The sequence below is a fragment of the Aedes aegypti genome, chromosome 3 (assembly GCF_002204515.2).
Source record: "Aedes aegypti strain LVP_AGWG chromosome 3, AaegL5.0 Primary Assembly, whole genome shotgun sequence".
In the NCBI taxonomy this organism is placed as follows: Eukaryota; Metazoa; Arthropoda; class Insecta; order Diptera; family Culicidae; genus Aedes; species Aedes aegypti.
Genome location: NC_035109.1, coordinates 405,293,327 through 405,317,778, shown reverse-complemented (window position 1 = coordinate 405,317,778; position 24,452 = coordinate 405,293,327). Strand labels below are relative to the sequence as shown.

The 24,452-nt window shown below is 38.3% G+C and overlaps 1 protein-coding gene across 1 annotated transcript in view; it reads right to left on the bottom strand.

The window, feature by feature from the left end:
• Positions 1 to 24,452, bottom strand: part of LOC5566685 (sodium-dependent serotonin transporter) — a 114,422-nt gene that overhangs the window by 11,106 nt on the left and 78,864 nt on the right. The window contains exons 3-5 of the mRNA XM_001651042.2: positions 19,323 to 19,656; positions 18,474 to 18,747; positions 17,929 to 18,402 (exon numbers count right to left, since the gene is read on the bottom strand). Coding sequence (XP_001651092.2) covers positions 17,929 to 18,402; positions 18,474 to 18,747; positions 19,323 to 19,656 — 1,082 coding nt within the window. The remainder of the gene's footprint in view (positions 1 to 17,928; positions 18,403 to 18,473; positions 18,748 to 19,322; positions 19,657 to 24,452) is intronic.

Below are 24,452 nucleotides of genomic sequence, written 5' to 3'. Positions count from 1 at the left end.
TTTTACTACCGATTTCATGTTTAAATGCATGAGACCGGGATGAAATGGATGGGAAAACGGGCAACTCACATGGTTCGGTGTGACTGATAAAATGCGATCGAAATGGGGCACAATAGTTTGAAGGAATACGTTTGTGTTTGATAGTCAAGTATGCCATGGCTGTTTTAGGAACGTTTACTTATTTCTACATAGAATACTTCTTGGAAGCAACATGAATATATTTTTTAAATTGCTAACCGAATGGCATGCTCCGTTTTTGGCAACAGTGCGAAGCCAACAAGTGGTAGTCAAAATACGCGTATCTGTCAATGAAAAACAAATAGGATCATTAGGACGGAGTTAAAAGGTACAATACTCAAATCTTAAATCTATTTTTTTTTCTTTTCTGAGATTCTGCTGTCAGTAAAAACCAAAATGGAAGCAATGTTGGCAACATTCATAAATACGCCTAGAATTTGTACTTTACTGTGTATAAATCCTGTTTACGGTTACGGTTTTCCGGACAAACTGATAAGATTGATCAAGGCGACGATGGAGCGAGTGATGTGCATAGTCCGAGTATCAGGGACACTCTCGAATCCCGTCGAATCTCGCAGAGAGTTACGGCAAGGTGATGGCCTTTCGTGTTTACTGTTCAACATTGCGTTAGAGGGTGTGATAAGAAGAGCGGGGATAGACACGAGTGGCACGATCTTCAGGAAGTCCGTTCAGTACCTTGGTTTCGCCGACGACAGTGATATTGTTGCACGCAACTTTGAGACGATGGCGGATACGTATATTCAACATGGTGGCGCTGTACAAACCAAAATTACACTCCTGACACTGCAGAATATAGTCGTTTTTGAGAATACACGTCAAAATTAGCGATTATTTACCAAAAAGTGTCGATTTAAATTGAAATTCCAAACAATGTCTACCCCACAGATGTAGATCAGTGAATGAGGAGGATTCGTATTATGGATCAAATCGACTCATATTATGGGTCAAAACAGTATAACAGCAATTTAACTGCGAGGAAAACGAATGATGTGTTGGTGAAAGCATACGTTTTGGGGTTTCTTTCGGAATCGTCTTATCTTCAATTCATAACTGTGGTATAGGTTTCAATGCCCCACAGTTATGAATCAACGCATCTGGGAATACGATTGACATTTTATTTCCCACAGACGGAAATAATACAGTTAAGCATAATTGAATTGATTGCGATGCTGTACAGATGTATGGTTCACGCAGGTAAAATGCGTTCTGCAAAATTGCACCTGTATTTGATGAGATATTTCCGTTTTAATCCAACTCTGATCCATATCTGTGTGCTATCCATAACTGTGGGGTGACTGTACTTTGGAACCCGCAGATCGCTTCGATCGAGCAAAGTTCGCCATAGCACGAAGTTGACCATCTACAATACGTTGATTAGACCGGTACTCCTCTCTGGGCACGAAACATGGACCCTACGTGCAGAGGATCAACGCGCCCTTGGTGTTTTCGAACGGAAGGTGTTGGAGAAGGCGAATCAAACACGATTTGCACCAGCTGCTGGAAGAACCAACCATCGTCCACCTCGCAAAAATTGGGAAGTTGCGGTGGGCCGGGCATGGCACTAGAACGTCGGATAACAACCCGGTGAAAATGGTTCTTGAAAACAATTCGACCGGCACAAGACGAGGTGGTGCGCAGCGAGCAAGATGGGTCGATCAAGTTGATGACGATCTGCGGACCCTTCGCAGAATGCGTGGCTGGCAACGGGCAGCCATGGACCGAGTCGAATGGAGACGTCTCCTACGTACAGCCGAGATCACTCAGGTCTTAGCCTGACTGGTAAGGTAAGTATGTATGAATCTTTTGCGTATTCGAATCCTCTATTCTATTTTATTCTAAGTGCTTGCATCCTGGAAATTCCGAAATTTCTTCCAGTATTTTCTTATCAGCATAAATTTTTGCAGCATATCCATGATATAGTACAAAGATTAAAATGGCCAGGCCCACAGGGCAGACTTGGGTTTGAAGATAATTCAGACACAATATGGCTATCAAATCATCCACGTATGTATAATGTGATAAACGCAAATATTTGATTTTTTAATTGATGAACAGTCGTATTGAAGCCTTCCTTTCGGTCGGACGCATTCTGAGTGTGAACTACACCGTCAATTTATTTTGCTATTGTTGAAATATGGACATCAATCTTTTGTTCTAATGGATATTGTTACCAATTCTCGTGAGAACACCTTCAAAGTGGATCTGTCAGGTTTTCCCAAACGCCCGAGTTATGAAGAAATCCACAGTTTTGTGCATCAGAATCTTGGATTGCAACATCACCAAGTTCAACGCTTGCAAATCAATCATGCACAAAAATATGCACATGTGAAGTGCCTAGATTTGAAGACAGCAGAAACAGTTGTCAAAACTCATGATGGACAGCACGAACTCGAAGTGGATGGTAAAAATGTCAGAGTGCGCTTAGCAGTTGATTGCGCTTTACTGAGATCAAAGTACATGATCTCTCAGAGAGTATCACTAATGATGATATTATCGCGTTTTTACGTCACTATGGCGATGTGCATGATATTAAGGAACTGTTATGGGGTCAAAACTTTCCTTACAAGCGCATCCCATCGGGCGTGAGAGTAGCGACTATGACGTTGAAAACTCATATCAAATCTTTTGTAAATATATGTGGAGAGGACACCCTAATTACTTACAGGAATCAGCCTGCAAGTTGCCGCCATTGTAATCAATTACTGCATCCAGGCAGTACATGTGTTGCGAACAAAAAGTTTAAGAAAACGCAATCTGCGGTACCAAACTTGATGCCCACATACCGTGATGATGAAGATAGCCCTACTCAACAAGAAGAAACAAATCACTGCATCAATACACCAGCAAGTTATTCTAGTGTAGCAAAAGGCACTTCGTCTCCCTTGCGACGAAGCTCAACCGAATCGAGAGATGAGCCAAACGAAAAAACTAAACCAAAGCCTAATGAACATTCGAAGCATTCAGAGCAGAAGAAGCCAAAACGTTCTGTTAAACACACGACTGGTACACCTTTAAACTCCCCGCCTCGGAAGAAGAAAGATATAACTGTGGAGACCAACAATGCCAACAATGATCAAGCTGCCAGTACGTCAACAATAGTCAGAAGAGAAGAGAGCCAAGAGAGTCCAACAGATGCGGACGATGACAGCGATATTGATCCTAACCCGGCTGATGTATCCCGATGGATGGAATGGTTAAAAACGCAAATTGAAAACAGTAAAAGAAGAGTAGAGAATATGAATATTTAATTTTTGTAATAAATGAATGACCGTCAAACGGTTAAAAGGTCTAAAACGAAAAAAAAAAAATGATGAAACCGGGACAGCCGTACCAACCGTTTCATTTCACGGAGATAAATAAAATCGGGGCCTTCCTTAGCCGAGTGGTTAGAGTCCGCGGCTACAAAGCAAAGTCATGTTGAAGGCGTCTGGGTTCGAATCCCGGTAGGTCCAGGATCTTTTCTTAATGGAAATTTCCTTGACTTCCCTGAGCATAGAGTATCATCGTATCTGCCACACGATATACCCCAAGTAACACAGAAAACATCTTCTCGGTCAGTTATTCGAAAATGATGTTATAATCAGATGTTAAAGGTAAAATCCAATACATCCTCTGTTTTAAAACCGTTCTGGCGAAGTTTTACAAGAACATATCTCTTAGGCAAACTCAGAAACAGTGTTTATGTTATATTCCGGAATGACAAATGAATATATTACTTGAATAGAGCACTCATCAATACTAAACTTCAGTCGATGGAAATTAAGTTATAAAGTTGCTTTTGAATACATATCTCGTACATATTTGTTTCATTGTTTTGATAGACATGTTATAATTATGTTTTTATATGTCAAACGAAAAACATATTTAGCATATGTCTCTTTGTCAACTCAGTTTTTCTTCGAAGATGGATGCAGAAACTTGAAGCAAAACAAAACCTGTGGCGAACAATTAAGTCAATTGGTAGTTAATGCAAGCGGAGGATAGAAATGATTGAAAATATACACGAAAATGAAAGTGAAAGTTCGTCAGATGTATTTTTTTCAACGGGAACGAGCATTACACTTCAACGACGATATTTGACATTTTCAATAAAATGAACAGCTTTTTTATTTGTTGTTTTGAACACGTACTCGATACGTATTTAAAACTTCATTCTTACACAAAATTGCTCCCAGGCATCTTTCCAAAGTCATGCCACGTTACAGCACCGATCAGAAAAATCAATAACTGTAGAACTTTCATTGCAAGCGATTTACACATAGCAGAATTACGGTTTTCAGTACGGATGGTCAGGAATGTGTTCGACCCGGCTTAAACTTTTGATGTCTTACGAATACTACATTCTATTGAATCAAAACATATCAACCAATTGATTTTTTTTAGGTATCTAATCCAATAAATATTACGAAGAGTTTTTACCTACCCTGTTGGCATCTGATTGAATCCACCATGTTTATCGCTTGTTCATCCAAAGAAAAAAAATCACACAATCGGATAAATTGCACTGATCACAAGTTGCAATTCCGCATCTCTTAAATGGCGCTTCAATAAACAAGGGGTACAACACTCAGTTACACCAGAAATCTAAAACGGCACATAAAAAACATACACCATACGTGCACAAATATTACTTTATATTTTGAAACTCGTAATTAGATATAACAATAAATCCCAGCTAAATTTAATACAGCAAGGTATTTGTTTTTCCTCACGCTTTTGCACCACTTGAAGTCAATGGTTAATCTTATTTGTTTTTGTTTTTTGAGCTGTCAAAACAATTCAAATATCTAATACACTATGTGCACTTGTATTCTAATACGAAAAATTACGTCATGATAACTTGATTACAACTTCTTGGTTATTATGATGTGTGATATAACTTTGATATAGCATATCAGAATGCTATGTGAAGTATCAAATAGGTATTGTAAAACATCCAATTGGGCTATGAAAGATGTTTTAAAACTTTCATCGTCTGCGCTTTTTCGGTTATAAAGGTGTATGAAATTTGGTATTGTACATTCGAACCAAAACAGCGGTGATGTATGAAAGGTGTATTTTGACCACATTTATGACAAAATGTGTTACTTGGGTACGAATGCGAAAATGACATTTTTGGCAAAGAAAGCTCTCAGTTGATAACTGTGGAAGTGCTCACAAGAACACTTAGCTGAGAAGCAGGCTTTGTCCCAGTGGGGACGTAATGGCAAGAAGAAGAAGAAGAAGAAGAAGAAGAAATAAAATAGTTGAGAGTGGCGTTGGCACTTAATTTGGCAAACATATCTCTATCTGCCGATATTGAATACCTTTCCCTTAAAAGTAAAAATAGCTGACTGCAAAAGTCGTAATGAAAAAGAGAAAAATATAACATAACATGTTCTTTGCTTCTTCTAGAATTGTTATTTGACGAATGTGCACTTTTAACCCAATTATGATTTGAATTCTTTCCGGGCAGCAGAACACAGTTTTTCCACATATGAAAATAAGTACTAATTTGGATTTTCACTTCCACCATCCGAAACGATACATCGAAGCGCAATTTGATAAACATATTGGTCAAATCCATTAGAAGTTTGTTCTAGCCCCAGCCGATTTGCAAACTCGTCCGCTGAATTGAAATTATACGCCGAGAGAAGAAAAAATGTGACAGTTGATGTTCGATAACACCAAAGAGCGAAGCGAAATGTGTTTCTGTGCTCACTTTTTATCCACCACTGCACACAACGGGGACGGCACTACCAGGTAAGTTGTTTCTTCTTCTCTTTCTTTGATTTTAGGTTCTAGCACTAGCAGAGTTCACAGGTAAGTTTACTTTTATTTATTTCACTAACTGCACTACTCAAAACTAATTTTCTTTGCTTTTCAAACTAACTATTACTATTGTTCGATTACGAAATCATCATCTGCTAAAACATCTCATCAACGTCAGAATTCAACTTGCCGCTCTTCATTCAGACGACAAAATCCAAGCCAACAGCAAACGTGTAATCGACCAAAGCAACACCGCAAACGGCGTTCACACTGGCTGTGTGGAGCCAATATCAAACAGCACAACGTTTAGCAGCAGCAGCCCATTCAATTGTTTCTGCTCTATGTCTCATCGTATCCTCAACAGCCAGCTTCAATAGCGTCATCCAAGCCATCCAGCGTTCTTGCCTGCTTTGCTTTGTGCTATCCAAGCAAGCAGAGCGCTGCGCACCTTTCCATACACAGCAATATCGTCACCGTACTTCGCTTGCGTATAAAAGCAAGCCAATTTCGCATGTAGAAAAGTGTATCTCAATAGTCATCTCCCCGAGCAGGCGTGCTGTCTGTTTGGGGGAGCAATAAATCAATTAGTAATTTCAAATCGGTGCTGTTCTATTTCGTCGCCGTCCACTGGAGCAAATCGAGTCCGCTAATCTCCCAAGCAATCGAACAGTTGATTTGAAACACGTTAGTTCGCGCACGCAGCTTGCTGCGATCTCCTTTACGTTTTCGAACCTTCTGAACAGATTAAGGTGAAGATAAATCGAAGCCAAACTCCAAACTTTCAAAAGCACGAATTTGGAAAACCAAACATCCGTTCAAGCTGAAAAGTTGATCGATTGGCCACCAGCTGGTGGGGTAAGTGGTTCACCAATAAAACAAATCGGTTTTCAAAACAAATGTGGTGTAATTATGTATAGTAAGAATGACATTACTCTCGTACATGTTATTAGTGCAAGTTATGTTACATTTCGATACTTTTTAAATTGAAAAGTATCTTTTTGCGATTCCGTTGCAAACTAATCAACTTTTCATTGATAATTTGCACTACATAATGGCCTACTTTTTCTACCAAAAAAATAATGCTGAAAAGTGCTACTTTTCAGCACTGTTTTCGGTGCTGAAAAGTAGCACTTTTCAGTTCTGTTTGGAAGGCGTCAGCAAAATATCCCAGTCTATTCTGCTATAGCATCTGATTCTATAGCTGATGAGCGATACAGATGCAAGACTGGTGATATTGTCGGCGCGATAAAAACATTGAATCGGTTTCTCGCCGAAGTTGGATTTTCTCAAAATCTATGCGAGATGCCTAACTTCGGCAGTGGTGCATTCAATTCGCATCCGGACATGCACTAATGCACCCTACTTTCGATGCAGGGTATCTTGCAAGGATACCGAGAAAAATCCGTTACCAGCGAACTGCGGAACTGAGAACGGATCGTCCAGAATTCGTAGAGGTTGCAGCAGAATCCAATACTATACGCGTTGTCTTACCTGTTCTCTGCCCATAACTGCATATTTGTAACATTCGACAAACGTAGGCATTGAGTAAATGGAATACCTTCTTCTTCTTATTGGCATTAACGTCCTCACTAGGACAGAGCCGGCTTCTCATCTTAGAGTTCTTATGATTCCGTAAGTTGAACGAAAGTGTTTATCATTCATTGACTCACCACGGTATAAACCCGAAATTGTCAAAATGTCGAATGTGACAAATATGCAGTTATGGGCAGTTCTGTCCTCCAATAGGGAATGTAGGTCTGTGGACAACAAACTTTGTGACATTCGTAGATACTACTGAGTCGCAGCCTACGCGATTTAAAAATACTGAAATGATAAGTACTACGCGTGGATGTATGCTCACGTGGTTTCTGTTGAAATGTTTGTTTGTGCTCTTGGAAATGATCCAGCTTAAACGGAGTTTTTCGTAATAGCAAAAAATGTTGTATGCAACTCGTTGCAAAACTCGATTTTTTCAGCACTCGTTGTATTTATACAACTCGGCGAGGCTCGTTGGATAAATGTACAACTCGTGCTGAAAAAATCATCATTTTGCAACTTGTTGCATAAATAACTATTATTTTATCAAAATATTATAAAAAATATATGTACACTTATTCACACTAAAAAAAAATATTGTAACTAGAATAATTTGGAGAAAAACCATCTATTTGATTCTCATAAGTATTGTAGATGTTATGTAGGATTATTCCCAATGATGTTTTCTAAAAAAATACTCGTAGTTTAAAAATAATAGTTACATTTCTTTTTGTTTAACAAGCTAAAATCTTTTTATTCTATTCGTGAATATAATTGTACCATCCGTATAGAACAATTTATATCGTTAAATAAGGTACGATGATATGCTTTCAATTGGTAAATTTGATTATTTTGCTCTATCGCAATTCTTCTTCTTCTTTCTGGCATTACGTCCCCACTGGGACAGAGCCTGCTTCTCAGCTTAGTGTTCTTATGAACATTTCCACAGTTATTAACTGCGACCTTACTGTGCCAATGACCATTTTTGCATGCGTATATCGTGTGGCAGGTACGAAGATACTATACTCTATGCCCTGGGAAGTCGAGAAAATTTCCAACCCGAAAAGATCCTCTACCAGTGGGATTCGAACCCACGACCCTCAGCTTGGTCTTGCTGAATAGCTGCGCGTTTGCCGCTACGGCTATCTGGGCCCACAATTAAGCTTACATAAACTTACATAAACCACGAAAAGTTTTGTTTGAATTTTGAAATATTCATTATTTTATATTTTTTCCAGAGAGATTGAAAATACTTTCAGGTGGATTTATTCAAATTTTATATGGAACTTTGAAAAATTAAAGCTAGGAATGAAAAAAGTTAAAGGAAAACAACATTTCAGCATATTCTAACTTATTCAAATTCGCATAAGCAGTCTGCTAATATGCTATAACAATGCTTGATCCACTTACCCCATCCCATTTATAAGTAGGGGAAAGTGTACCATGTTCAATTTATCTGTATTTATTTATAAAAATCACACATTTTTCATTGTGATTCACTCAATTAGAACTGAAATGCTCACCATGCTTTTGATCTCCTATGATGATTTTGACGTCATGACTTGAACATCTAGCATCTAAAAAGCATCCTTCCCATCATAAGTGCTACCGGAGGGTTGGCTCTGCAGATACAATTGCTGACATTTACATCAATTTCACTCTATGAATAGGTTCAGGAAAATTCCCCGTTTCGTTGTCCATAAAATGTCATCAGACTTCTAATAGATCTTACTCACATTCCATTATTGCTTTCTTCCATTAAATATTCAAGATCTCAGGCATGAAAGATAGCTTCCACACTTTGATATTCCGAGCATAATTATCCCAACCATCTGGGTTCTCTTCCACACATTATTACATTCCTAATCGAGCACAGCATAACTAGCAGACCATTACTCAGTAGTCATGTCCATCCACTTGCTCACAATAGCAGCTATTTTGCTTCAACTAGAAAGCTCCCAACAGACAGTTCTCAGTTCTGGTAAATCATGTAACTTCAGAATCAACAACTTTAGTCAATTCTACTCTCCAGCATCAGTATCGGAACGTTGTGTGGCCAAGAACAATGACTACAATTTCTGGCGTATGCGTCTGTTGGCCGGATTTGTTGAAAATCATCCCGTACAAAAACTGGATGTTATGTCCTCATTCGAACCCTTCGGGCAATCGTGTGGCTCTATCATCGTGAATGTCCTTATAGAGCCTCAATCAACACGATTTTGTTGGTGTGTTGCCCACCAAGGACTAGAGATGGAATCCGTTTGGGCTGTTTGGTTCTTTCCGACCGCTGGGTCCGCATCGGTTACGGTACGAGGAATGGGCATACTGGATCCTGCATGCTTTCCCTTTTCCACTAAAACACTTGAGGGACACATCGTCGCAGATTTCTTTTTCCTACTCAAAAGTGGGACATCGTTTTTGCTATTCGTGGAAGAACATCGAAGCTTGTCGGATATCAAAAGGATTAGTTTGCAAGTTCAACCTCTTATCAATCGATCACTCAATCTTCAACAGATTTTTTTTCAAAATCCATCACATTACCCCTCGAACTGCTCAAAGCACCTGAGTTTGGTGGAGCAGATCACTAAGTGCTCCAAAGTAGAGGTTAAAGTCGGTAAAAATGAATCGGGACGAGTACCGTGTGCAAGTTTAATGACCAGCAGCGATAAGGCGCTTACTACGATCGCATCGAGCTGGACGACACTAGCTTGGATAATTGTTCTAGCGATCATAGTAGCCATAGTGGGATGCCTGCTGCTAGTGAGTATTTTTCACAACAACAACAAAATTGATTCGGAATAACTTATATTGTTTTGAAACATAATATTAATGCATATTAGTTTCTACAAAACAAAAATAAATAAATGACAAGTGTTATAACAATCTTTGTTTTTTTTTTCATCCATATTATCCTGGCTTTTTTACCTCGGAGGCCAGTGGCTTTGCTTGCTTTTCGAAGGAAATCATCACTATGACTTAAACGTCGCACGTAACTATCTCGGAGATGGGATTCGTTTCCAGCACATTACTAAAGTGGTGCTTGTCCTGTGGCCCACGGTTCGCATGTGACATTTGAAGCCAAAGGATGCAGCTCGCGGAGCATTTGTGTAAAAAAACTCATCATCAAATTTTGATAATGAACATTCAAAATACCTATTTTAAGCATATTAAGCAAAAACAAGGATGACCGTATGATTTGTAATAGCTATTACGTGGTTGACCGAAATAATCAAAATTTTATACGGAACCAACAGATGGAGTTTGGGAATTGGACATTGTACAATTTCAAGAACTGCAAACGTAGGGTGATCAAAGTAATTTGGACAGACCGTTACACGTATGTATATAATGTGGCCATTTACAGCAAAATCAAATGGAGGTGGCAAATTATATACGCGTAACGCTCTGTCCAAAATACATAAAACACCCTATATCGGCGCCGGCCACGTCCTTACGGTCATCGAGGAAGAGAAGAAGTGTTAGTGTGACGTCCATTGCTACTAGATACCGAAATCATCTCTGCATCTCCATGGTTTTCACAGGAAGAATTAACGCCCAAGGCATCTCACAATTGGAATTCAGCTCCGTTTTTGTTATTCATTGTCGTATTACCATAAATTAAACCTTATTTCACCAAAAAATTTCAAGTCTATGGTGGGGATCCAAAAAAATTCTTGAAAGTGTGTCGTCCATATCTAGCTGTTCTATAAGTTTATTTTCGAGATAAATCAAATATATTTTCATGCAGTTCGACCCATTACAATGTAAACAAGTTGGAAAAAACTGCTGGTGAGGGGTAATTCATAAATTACGTCACGCACAGAAGAGGAAGGAGGGGGTTACAATGAAACGTGACTACCCATATAAAAATAGGAATCCATACAAAAAGTTTGATACAGAGGAAAATTGAGGAGGATGAATATGGCAAAACTTTGCGTGACGTAATTTATGGACGTACTCTGATAAAGAAATTGCAACATAAAGAATAAAACTTTCAGAGGCGAAAGGTGCATGCCAGAACTAAATCATTTAGTGACTTCAATTCAATTTTCTGCTCTACCACGTAAGTAAGATACAGACATACATACATTTCCATACATGTACATGTACAATTATGCACACTTAAACCATTTATACCAAAAACAAAACAAAATCTTAAATCAAATATTTTGATTTAGAAAAAAAAACCTACAGATGTTTCAGAATAGTCTTCAAAATGATTATATAAAACTTGCCAGCTGATAATGGAAACATAACTATCAAAATATTTTTTTCTGGGTCAAGTTATTAGTATACAATGTGACTCGGATCTGACAGTGATCGAAATACATATTTGGCAATATCAGAATTTCGTTAGTGCTGCTCAAAAGTTAGTCTTATTCACTGATAGAACCGAATCCACGCGGTCTAAGATTTTTGACACTAGAGCTGGCCAGAATACCTGGGGAGCATACTGAAGCGTGCCCGCTCAAATGTCACAATTCTTGGACCGAGTGAGTTCAGCAAGGAAGGCTATTTACTGCTACCTCAACGCGTCGCTGGTTCTAAAAAGTAAACAGCCATACAAAACTACGACCAAACAATGGTGAAGTCGTAATCAATTTTCTCGAAAACATTCATTTTGGGAATTAAGTAGAATTTTCTGATTAAATTGGCAACAACGCACTGCAGTAGCGCGTAGTAAATAACTGCTTGCAAACAATATCTTTCAAGCGCATTTATTACCTGTAATTTTGCGAATAATAATTTTTACTTTTCCACGTTTAAGTCATAAAACTGGATGGATAAGTCAATTTGTCGGTTTTTTCGTTCTTCACTCCCTTCAAAAAAAAAAAAAAAAAATGGGGGGACGGACCTGGTGTAGTGGTTAGAACACTCGCCTCTCACGCCGAGGACCTGGGATCGAATTCCATCCCCGACATAGTCACTTATGACGTAAAAAGTTATAGTGACGACTTCCTTCGGAAGGGAAGTAAAGCCGTTGGTCCCGAGATGAACTAGCCCAGGGCTAAAAATCTCGTTAATAAAGTCAAACCAACCATTCCTTCAAAAAATCAAAAAATCTAAATGGTGTCAAGGTTCATCTAAAAATGTTAGGAACATTGCATCCGAAATAAGCGATTGTCGCTCGAATCGATAGTTGTAAGTATCCATTGTTTTGATCTAGGCAGACTAATTTCTTATTGGTTGTTTCCTTGATGTTTTGCACATAATAGCAATTCCCAGCTAATATGTTTTTTTTGCGAAAATATCGCTTTTAGTTGATCATCGTTTTCGAAGACACCAAATTTTTCATCACTGGACTTCAATATAGGCGAATAAATCATTTTTCGACTAGTGCCATCATGAGAATGATTACCGAACTAAGAAGGTTTTAGGCGAATAACTTTCTTTGGATTTAATCAGTGGACTGATATATAAGCGAATAAAATGTGTGTCCAGTAATGCCATTTAGGTTATTTCCGAAGTAATACATTTCCAGGCGAATAGGTCTCATTCAGTTCTCCAACTTTGTCAAAAACACTAACTTTGTATCCAATCTCTAGATTGAGATAAAAGCAAATAATATATTTGTCTACTAGCGCCATCTTGGGAAAAATTTCCAAACTACTTGGTTTCTGGGCGAATAGATCCCATTTAGTTGAACACTTTTGTCGAAGATACAAATTTTAAGAGTTCGATTTTTTCAGTCTCATCGCTGGACTGATATGAAAAAAATAAAATATTTGACCACTAGCACCACCTTGTGAGTGTTTTCCGAACTAATATGGTTTTAGGCGAATAGGATTAATTTAGTTGTTCAACATTGTCCATGACACAAACTGTATCTAATCACTTGACTGAGATATTAACAAATAAAATCTTTGCCCACTAGCGCCATCTTGTGAGTGTTATAAGGTTTCACGTGACTAAGTATCATTTAGTTGTTCAACATTGTCGAAGACAACAATTTTGTATCTCATCACTGAACTGAGATATAAACAATCAAAATGTTCGATCGCTAGCGCCATCTTTTGAGTGTATTCCAAACTAAAAAGGTTTTAAGCGAATAGGTCTCATTTAGTTGATCAACTTTGTCGAAGACATCAATTTTGTATCTGATAACTGGACTGAGATACAAGCAAATAAAATCTCTGTTCACTAGCGCCATCTAGTGAGTGTTTTCCCAACTAATAAGTTTTCGGTGACTAGATCTCATTCAGTTAAACACATTTGTCGAAGACAACAACGTTGCATATCATCACTGAACTGAGATATAGACAATCAAAATGTTCGACCATTAGCGCCATCTTTTGAGTGTTTTCCGAACAAATATGGTTTTAGGCGAATAGTTCTCATTTAGCTGATCAACTTTATCGAAGACACCAACTTTGTATCTCTTAACTGGACTAAGATATAAGAAACAAAGTTTTGGCTCACTAGCGCCATCTTGGGAGAGTTTTCTGAATTTGTAAGGTTCTATGCGAATAGGTATTATTTAGTTGTTCAACTTTGTCCAAGACACCAATTTTGTATCTCATAACTGGGCTAAGATATAAGCAAATAAAGTTTTGGCTCACTAGCGCCATCTTGGGAGTGTTTTCCGAATTTGTAAGGTTCTATGCGAATAGGTATTATTTAGTTGTTCAATTTTGTCGAAGACATCATTTTTGTATCTCATAACTGGACTAAGATATAAGCAAATAAAGTTTTGGCTCACTAGCGCCATCTTGGGAGTGTTTCCCGAATTTGTAAGGTTCTATGCGAATAGGTATTATTTAGTTGTTCAACTTTGTCGAAGACACCAATTTTGTATCTCATCGCTGGACTGAGATAAAAACGAAGCAAATATTTGTACGCTGGAAAGTTGTTTCATATGTTGCTTATATGTGACATTTGTTGGCGTCTGTGCGCCACCTGGTGAGTTAATTCTGAATTAAATTAGTTACCAAGTGGAAGTCAGCAGTTCTGTGATCAACTTTGCAGAAGACAGTTTTCTCCTAAACCTCTTTATTTTCAAGATATTTGCACTAGAAGTACTGTCCTATTTATAGGACGCTGGGCGTTCGGGACTTCTGTCCTATTTTTAGGACGCTGGGCAGATATGGGTTAATGGGAGGGTTCAAAAGCTACATGGCTTCACCTTAATAATTGATGCGGTTCATGTAACCTCAATTGAAAAGGCAAAAGTTATGTATTAGTGTGTCAACATTATTAACCTCTCTACCAGCAGCTTCAAATTGTACCATAAAAATTATGCAAATCGCTATAACTTGTTTGTTTAGGGATCGTCCATAAATCACATAGCAATTTAGAGGGCTGGGGTGGGTTCTTCTCGAATTTGTGACGATCTGTGACGAGGGGGAGGCAGGGGTCTCATTTTTCTAGACATAAAATCCGCAGTAATTCCATGGACATACTTACTCAAAGAACTGTTTCACTTTATTTTTGCTCGTTTTTGTTTATTATATCTTTATCTATTTAATTGTAAACTTAGCATCAAATCTGCGAGCACTAGCCGTGATAGCAAATGTCCACCACCATTTCATGGAACTAATATGCGACCACCAGTCACGGTAGTAAACGTACACCACCATTGCTTGGAACAAATGTGCGACACTAGTCGTACTAACAACGTCAATACTATTCGCTTGAAACTAATTCTGCGACCACCAGCCGCAGTAGTAAGTGCACACCACCTTTGCTTTAAAAAAAAATGCCAGTCACACTAGCAACGTCAATAATACTTGCTACGAACAAATTTCCGACCACTTGTCGTGGTAATAAATGGTAATATTATTTTTCACAAAAATAATCCATATTTTTATCCATTTTGTTTATTGAAAATGTATATCTCATCAACTATAACTGTTGTTAACAAATTTAATAATTTGCAATTCATTTCAGTTTTTTTTATACCGAACCAGCTATCGTTTTCTTCTCAATTGATATTATAAATTCTGGAAATATTAATGAAAAGAAAGCAAACATAATATAATACAAAAAAATATAAGCTGGGGACAACTTGCTTAATGATGCTTCGTTCTACTCCTATCTAGTGCTCGATAGGTTATATATTTGCATCAGAGGGGTGTTTGAGACCCATTTTGGTCTTTTGAATTGGAACACATTTTTTCCAGCAATGATAACCGTTGTTTGTTTGCTTGTCTCACAGGAAACCATTTTCAAGGTGCACACTTATAAATCACAAATATCTAAAAAAAATCATACGCATCAATAAGATCAAGTAGAATGTTTCTTCAACACTTTTAAAAGTTGATAGTTTTTGTGTCACGTAAAATGTATAATTTTTCTTTAGCGTTGCGAAGTAATGACCGCACACTCCTAGGCATACTCGGATCCTTTTGATTTGCATGTTTCTGTTCTTTAAGCTCAAATGTTACAGCTCATACAAAATTATGAAATTTTGTCGATGAAAACTCCTCATGCCAAAGTGAACCATGGACGTGCCCAAGTAGTTCTGTACCCTATAATAACATCTATATCTATTTTTAAGGTAATGGAAGCGGATTATAAGTGAAAGTTAATTCGATCCATTGAAATTACAGTGTAATCAATTTTATCTGCTATTTCCAACCATGCATTTTAGTGAATTTTGCTAACACGTACCATTGTCATGCCGTGTTCAAAAAATAAACGCATCCAAGTAGGCCACTCGCACGTACGGGTACCTGTAGCGTATTTGTTTTTTTTTAGTAATTATGGCACGCAAATAAAAATGTACTTCAGCGACCAAAATTATTAGCAAACCCAATAAATTCGCGAGATAATCGCCGAAATAGAATAATATTTTTTTTTAAATTTCAAAGGCACGTGATATACGTACTGCGGGTGAATTCTGATCATCTTGGTGAGCCTTGGAAAATCACAATTTGTGAAATGCAAAATGCTTTGCGTTTTCATTTTAAAAGCTTCTCAGGAAGAAACGGAAAACAAAGCTTCTATTATTTAGTTAGCACTCTGTCTTCTAACACACAAATAAGAAGATGTTTTTTTTTACTTACAGAAACCAGCCTCCACATTCCGATTTGTCTGCCATAGCCTACCAGGAGTGAAAATATTGGCAGCCAATCTTCAGTAGCTTGTTGGCAGCTAAGACAAGACCGGACAGGTCAAAGTACAAAAATGAAACCAATTGCCTGTCAAAAAAGACCACTTCTCATTGGTCGTTTTAGCAAAGGCCTACTTTCACATCGTTGAGTTTGATTGCAACAGGGCACTTTGTTGCTGCCGGGCTAGTGTTGCTAGTTCATTTTTTAGAGTTTTCATCAAAAATTTGAAAATTTTAAATGAAATCTTTTTGTTTCAAATCTATTCATATTCGATGTTAGGTTCAAAGCATGTGCTCCTTCAATGTTAAAATACATAAAAATGCCTAATTGAGACCAAAATAATCGAAATTGTGTCATTTCTCTCTAAAATATCGTCGGTCTTGAATTAAAATCTGATTCGTTTTTTAATATAGCATCCTTGATGCACTAAATGTATGAATTGCACAAGAAACAATCGAATTAATTATATTTGAATTTGTTCACAAGATTTGCTTCAAAAGGATACTGTTAACACTGGCTTTTGTATCGTCAAGGTTAACGACTGAAACACAACGGGGCAGTCTTAGTTGAGCTGTCACGTCCTGTCCTAGGTTAATCAGAAGATTAATCAAACACTGTGCTAATAATCCTGAATTAACACATCACTGCACTCCGAAAGACTTCACTCACACACTTTTTTCACTGTTTAATTTCTTGTTTAAAACATCACTCACTCTCCTTTCCACGAACTATTATATTTTTTTTATTTGAAGGCAGCATCAGCAAAAAATAGTGGACACTCCCGTTTGCTCATAGATGATAATTAGGGTTCCGTAGAAAAAACTAAAATTTGTTACTGTAACAAAATAACTGGCAGGATTAGCCAAATATGGGGTTTAGAATTCATCGTGGCAAACAGGAGCTCCATCGAAAGCTCGACGCTCGGCATCTGGACGTTACTGAAAGAGTGAGGTGTTCGTTTCCGCTATGCCTACTTGATTGCCTGATTTGCGATCGGGTGCCATCTTCATATTCTATGGCTACTAGGTTGTCTCTTATGGTTATCAGAACGTCACTGAAAGCATAGGTTTACAACAATGCGGATCAATACTACACAATTACAATTTTGTATCTGCCTTTATTTCATCATAGTTGAGATCATGACCTAACCAATTCATGAATTTTCATATTTTTATTCGAGTACCATAGAATCGTTTGGAACACAGCATAAGGAGATCCATCAGTTATTATTTGAAACAATTATTTCAGGATGTCTTTGTCAGGATGTCAAAATGCTACTTTAGTGCATGAGTTTTCAAAAGCATCACATTAGAATCTAGACAAATCTTCTCGCAATTGTCTGTCATCATATGTGTATGCGCTTAATGTTAGCAGTCATTCTATATGTGAAATTGCGAAATGACTACCGCGATGATCTCTTGAACCACGGTGTTTTGAGTTTTATAACTGGATATCTCCATAACTCAATGATCTCTTTAATATCTAGTTATAGAGAGTTGATTGTATAAAAATATTCTATAATATTCAAGAATCAATGATCAATACTTACATAAGTCATCGTTGGCAGTGCACAGATGAAGATCAGCCCCAACAGTATCAGCACGAACAGCTCCCTTCTCCGACCGATCGTCCTCGGGTACTCATCGCACAGCGCCGTAATCATCGCCTCCAAGCCACCAAAAGTACTGTCCAACCCCAGCGTTATCAACATGAGGAAGAAAATTATCGACCAAAACACCGATCCCTTCATCATGGCAATCGCCTCCGGGTACACGATAAACACCAATCCCGGCCCTTCCAGACCAACGTCTTCGATCGACTTGTTCTGAACGTTGGCCATATAGCCAAGGACTGAGAAAATCACGAATCCCGCCAGAAAACTGGTCAGACAATTGATACTACTGGTAAGTAGAGCATCCCGATAACAATTGTTGTTAAATTTGTTGTAACTAGAGAGAGCTAGCAAAGTTCCGAAACCGGGTCCCAGGGAGAAGAAGATTTGCGATGCAGCATCGATCCAGACCTGTTGGCGATAAGACGAATAGGTCATTACTCACCGTCCACCAACTACAACTCATAAACCTATGTACTTACTCTGGAATTGCCAAGCTTGTGCCATTCTGGGGTTAAGTAGTATCGGATGCCCTCGGCTGCTCCTGGAAGCGTCACACCTCGTGCCAACAGAATCAACAGGACCACATACGGTGCCAATGCCGTCACCCAAACCACCTTGCCAGCACTCCGAACCCCCTTCCACAGCGAAAAGTACACCAGCACGAACACACCGAAGACACACAGAGCCAACGACGGCTTGACTGGACCCATAAAATCCAATCCGTCGGATTTGTACTGCTCCAGGACTTGGCGCCTGTCGGGAGAAGAAAAAGCAGAAAAAACGATAGTATATCACAGGTGAATTGGGGTGTTCCAGAAAAGAAAAATCAATTTTCGAAAAGTCAAGTTAATCAACCCTAGAATGAAAGATATGCTGTAAACTTTCTAGAAAATCGTTTAGAGGTTCCGCCAGATCAAATTATATTTATCAATTTACATCATACAAAACTTTTTATATCTTAAAAACAGGGATATTGAGTTTTTTTTTTGGAAAATAATTTAATATAACATATATGTACAATTTTTATTCCAAAAGCTGAAACCTGTATGCAAGAGCACTATTTATAACAAACATTTTTGTTAAAATATATCGAAAAAAAGTTGTCAGGAGGCATATGACATATGCATACATTCCGTGACAAGCCTAGGGTTGAGTACCTTAAAGTATTTTTTTTCTGGAACACCCTAATGTGAATTCATCACCACAAAATGATGAAGAGTATCATCATAAAGAAAAGCTTCAAACTGCACACCGACCGTCATAAAACACTCGATGACCATTGTCACCGTGCAGGTGTAGGAATTTTCAATTATCCAATTTCAACTTACTCGAAGAACTCCCTGGCCGGGCTGGTCCGCACGATGTCCTCGCCTACCACGTTGCCAACGCTTATCACGGTGCTGCTCACATTCCCCAGTAGGCCGATGGTTCCGTTGACCGCCAGGCTAACATTGGAACCGACCAGTGTGGCCAAAGTGCCACTGCTGGCGTTCGCCAACGACGTTACCGGCATGCAGGCGTCGGTATTCCACGGGTTGCCGCATTTCGTCCACGGCAGCTCGGTGCTAAATGAGGCGAAAAGATAATACACCGCCCAGCCGATAATCGTGTTGTAGTACATTCCCATATAGATGTCGATTAGGCAGATTGCGTAGCCCACACCTGCGGAAGAGAGGCAGAGGAGAGGTGAGATTCACTGACTGACTGGGTTATTGCTGCGGTCGAAACAGGTGCCTTAATTGCTTACTCATTTGCGAGATCGGATAAGTAGGCGGGTGGACATTGATTTATGGCCACTAGCCCACCCACTATGATGATGGGCACACATAAAATAACGCATAAATAATGGTCAACCGGCCTACTAGTTCGGGATATTTTTGTTCCAGTGCAAACAAAGGCACACTTCCATCGAATAGTTTAGGAGTGCAACAGCCATGGCGAGACAAAGAGACATATGTAACGCCTGGTCCTCTATTTTTGGCATTATATTGATAATTGAGACAATTTACGGTTGGATTGGGAGTTTCTTCATTCTTCCCTCCCCGTCGACTTCACTGAAAACACGCGTATCGTGCAGGTCGATTTTGCGATTATCAAAATTCCCATGAAGCATTAGTTTTGCACTCTGATAAATAATAAACATGTTGGAATATCTTAAATGTATTTCTGGCTGTCGAAAACCCGCATTGCAATACAGCCAAGCCTATATTTACGTCCCCTCTTTATACGCTCCAAATTCCAACTTACGCTTTCTCTTTTTGCGCTATAAAAATTACAACTTACGCTCCTGTCTGATGACCGTAATTAATGGACCGCCCCCATGTAATATTGGTATTTCTGGAATGGGACCGATGAGGAAATGCCGGAAATCGATGTTTGACGCCGTCTTGGATTCCAATATGGCGGCTTCCGGTTTGTGAAAATCACTTCAAATCCATGTAATATGGGTGTTTATGAAACAGGATCGATTAGTAGATGACGGTAATCGATGTTCGACGCAATTTAAAAATTCGCGAAATGGGACAGGTCAGAAGATTGCGGAAATCGATGTTTGATGCTATTTTGAAATCCAAGATAACGATTTTCGGCTTGTTGAAATCACTTCAAATCCATGTAATATGGGTATTTATGAGACGTCTTCTACTCATCGGTCCCGTTCCAAAAATACCCATAATGCATAGGTTTATAGTGATTTTCACAAGCCGAAAATCGTCAAAATAGCATCAAACATCGTTTTCCGGAATCTTATCATCGGTTCCATTTCTTGAATTTCGAAATGGCGTCGAATATCGATTTTCGTTATCTACTAATCGGTCCCGTCCCAAAAATACCCATATTGCATGAGTTTCAAGTGGTTTTCACAAACCGGAAGTCGCCATCTTGGATTTCAAAATGGCGTCAGGTAAAGATTTCCGTAATCTCAATTGATACTCTTGAGAAGAACCACGGATAAACTCCACCTCATCGCAAAACCCCTTGCGAACAAGAAAAAAATGCCTTTTCTCGCTGCTAATTCTGTTTAAGCTCAAAATCTTACGCTCCCTCTTTACGCTCCAAATAACACTCCCTCTTTTTACGCTCCGAATTCCAACTTACGCTCCCTTTTTTAACGCTCCAATTTTTTTTACGCTCCCCCAAATAGGGGCGTAAAAAAGTTTGGGTTTGGGAAACAAAAAAAATTTCTTCAAAACTGAAAATTTATTAATTTAATTTATTTGTTTGGTTGTAGGACATTTCCCAGAAAGTCAAACCCCAGAACGACATTCCCCAGAATGACGTTCCCCAGAAACCCATTCCCCAGAATGGGACATTTCCCAGAAATCCATTCCCCAGAATGGGACATTTCCCAGAAAACCATTCCCCAGAATAGGACATTCCCCAGAATGGGTTTTATACGTTTGTAAAGAGTGGAAAAAATTAGTAGTTTAGTTTTTTTGTCATTAAGAAATGTACCTACTGAATTGATTCGAATTCCCAGAAGCTTCGAATTCCGGACACAGACGTCAATTCACCCAAAATATTATTTTGTCAAATTCATTAGTATGGATCTCAAGCGAATAAAATCGGAATTGAGTGAAAAAATCTTTTAAACGGCGATTGTTTGCTTCTTTTTTATCAGGCAAACCATCTAAGCTGCCGTCCATAAATCACTTGGTCTTCTATGGAAGGGGGGTGTGGCATACAAATTTCAAAAAGTTTGTACGGTCAAAAAATCACTAAGGGAGAAAGAGGTGGTTTTGTGGCTAAGTGGTTCATCGGCAGACCCAACCATAATCTTAGGAGGAAAATGCTGTTTAAAAAATTTCTTAATTGTGTCTTAATTAATTTCATAATTTTGCTACTGTCGTTTCCCTGAATATCATTTCCCTGAATGCCACCTCTCCGAATGACCCGTTTCCCCGAATAGTGATGCAGTTCAAACAGGTGCAAGAATAGTCTTTAAGGACTGGGTGCTGAACTAGAATGAATGATTAGCAATTAAAAGAAGAAGATAATATAGATTTGAACGTCATCCTCGACTAAATATATCTTGCCAAAAATGCCAATGATGGTGAAACTCGAAAGAACCGCCAATCAAGTGAAGAAGGGTGCATATTAGATGACCGGTTCGTTACCACCTCGAAACACAAAAGTTATGATAGAGTAAAGTGGGGCAAAAGTTCGAGTGGGGCAAGAGTTTTTTTTTAAGATTTCTAGCTCAAATCAAATCAAAACTTAGAAATGTCATGGTGGTTCGAATGCTATTCAAGTAAGAGACTTTCACTCCAAATATCATAAAAATCGATTGAGATTTGGAAAAGTTATGGCTATTTGTTGTTTTTCGACGTAAATATTGTAATATTTGGTCAAACTTTCGATGCATGGAACCAAATGAAGTTAAAATATTTTTCAATATTTTATGTAAGGGCGTTTCTAGGCCTATCATAAGGATGCTTTGACGTGTATTAGTTTTTCCATAAATAGTTGGAATCAATTTTTGGTCCATAGCGGGGCAAAAGTTCGAATCTGCGGGGCAAAAGTTCGACCCATGTATAAACCCACGGAAAATTTTTCAAATTTCCTGAAATCTACATATTATCTTCAAATCTAGCGAAATTTGCCTGATCGTGCGAAAAATGTCACAAAAATTTTACATTTTCACTTAGTTTTGCGAAAAACTGCTATTTTTTGGGTGTATTACAATTAACCCTGTTTTGGGCATTTTTTTGATGAAAATTTAGTGTGTATTTTTCGGCAAACATAAGTTTACGGCTGGTATAAAGTATGCCTGGCATAAAAGTATTGCTATTTTGTGTTTTAGCCAACGAACTTTTGCCCCACACTAGATTCGAACTTTTGCCCCACCGGTGGGGCAAAAGTTCGTTTAAGACAATCAATTTTGAAACTGTTATAACTAAAAATGGGTAAATATTTTGACACAAGTTTGTTCAGCAAAGTTATAGCCAATATGTTGTAGGTTCGCTGTATGGTATTTGTTTTGTTTCATCTGCTATTATTTTCCTGGAAACTTTGATTATACCACTAAGGTCGAACTTTTGCCCCACCTTACTTAATTATAAGAGCTAAAAACTTTTCGGAAACTAGGCTATTCGGGGAAACGGGTTGTTCGGGGCACTGGCATTCTGGGAACTGGCGTTCGGGGAAACGGCATTTGGGAAACCGACGTTCGAGGAAAAGTAGCTCAACCGTTTAACATAAGCTGTTCCTATATATGCCATACTGTGTTTTATGATCAAACTTGATCCAAGCTATTGTTTTTTTTTTTGTTTTCATAGTTATTCTTCCTTCTTTAAAAATTGGCTGTTCTTTCTAATTGTACTTTCAAAGGGAGATTGGTGTAGTGTAATATGTCACAAAGTAAATTAATGGAATTTGTTTATCGGCTTTCATGGCATATTCTCCCTTCTTTTGAACATATGCTGTTCTTCCTAGGTTTATTGTCTAAATAATTAGGGATGGTACACATATTATGTCACGCTAAATTTTAACTTTTTCGACGAGAAAATCGTCAAAAAATATAAAAATCGTCCAAATGGTTCGAATTACATTTCCGACCATAGGTGGTTAATTTAAAGAATTTTTGATTAAAAGATTCTCCATTCAATAAATGAAAGACTGCAACAAACCGAAAGTCCTACCGTTAAAAATAAAAAAAATAATACGAAAATGTTTTACCTATGAAAATGAAAAGATCTCTTGTTATTTTTTTTCTGGGGAATGTCCCATTCTGGGGAATGGTTTTCTGGGGAATGTCCAATTCTGGGGAATGGCGTTCTGGGGAATGTCGTTCTGGGGAACGTCATTCTGGGAAATGTCGTACAATCGTTTGTTTATCTCGGGATAATAATAATATATAATGTCTTTGAGCGTTAGTAGAGATTAGTTAATCCTTCTGAAAAGCATAAAATATCCGGGAATGAGATTCGTCAACGAGTTTTCAGAAGTTCTTATGAAGTATGGAATAGGGTCAACAAGATAACAAGTCTGGAGGAGTTGCGAAAACTTTACGAATATTGTATAATAATTGCAATGTTCTTATACAGTACAGTAGACTCTCCACATCTCGATGTTCTACATCTCGATATCTCTCCTTATGTCGATGATTGCTTCGGTCCCTTCATTCTGCATACAATTTCCCTCTCCACATCTCGATATCCTCCGTATCTCGATATCTCCATTTCTCGATGTGCTCATATTGCTTTTTCGTCCCCAATTTTCTCTCCATAGGGTGATGTGCTAGTATCCATCGTATTAAGCATTGATCAGTGAGAACTGCAATTTTCCCAGTATTGCAGTGAATGATGCTGATACAAACCGAAGCCAAACAATTCTTTCTCAAAACGGCTTTAGCATTGTACAATAACATTTTGATAAATCTTGATCTTTTTTTGGAAATAATGCAAAGAAAATGCATCTTACCGTATTCTCAAACTGTCGTATCGTTTTCAACTCCGTCG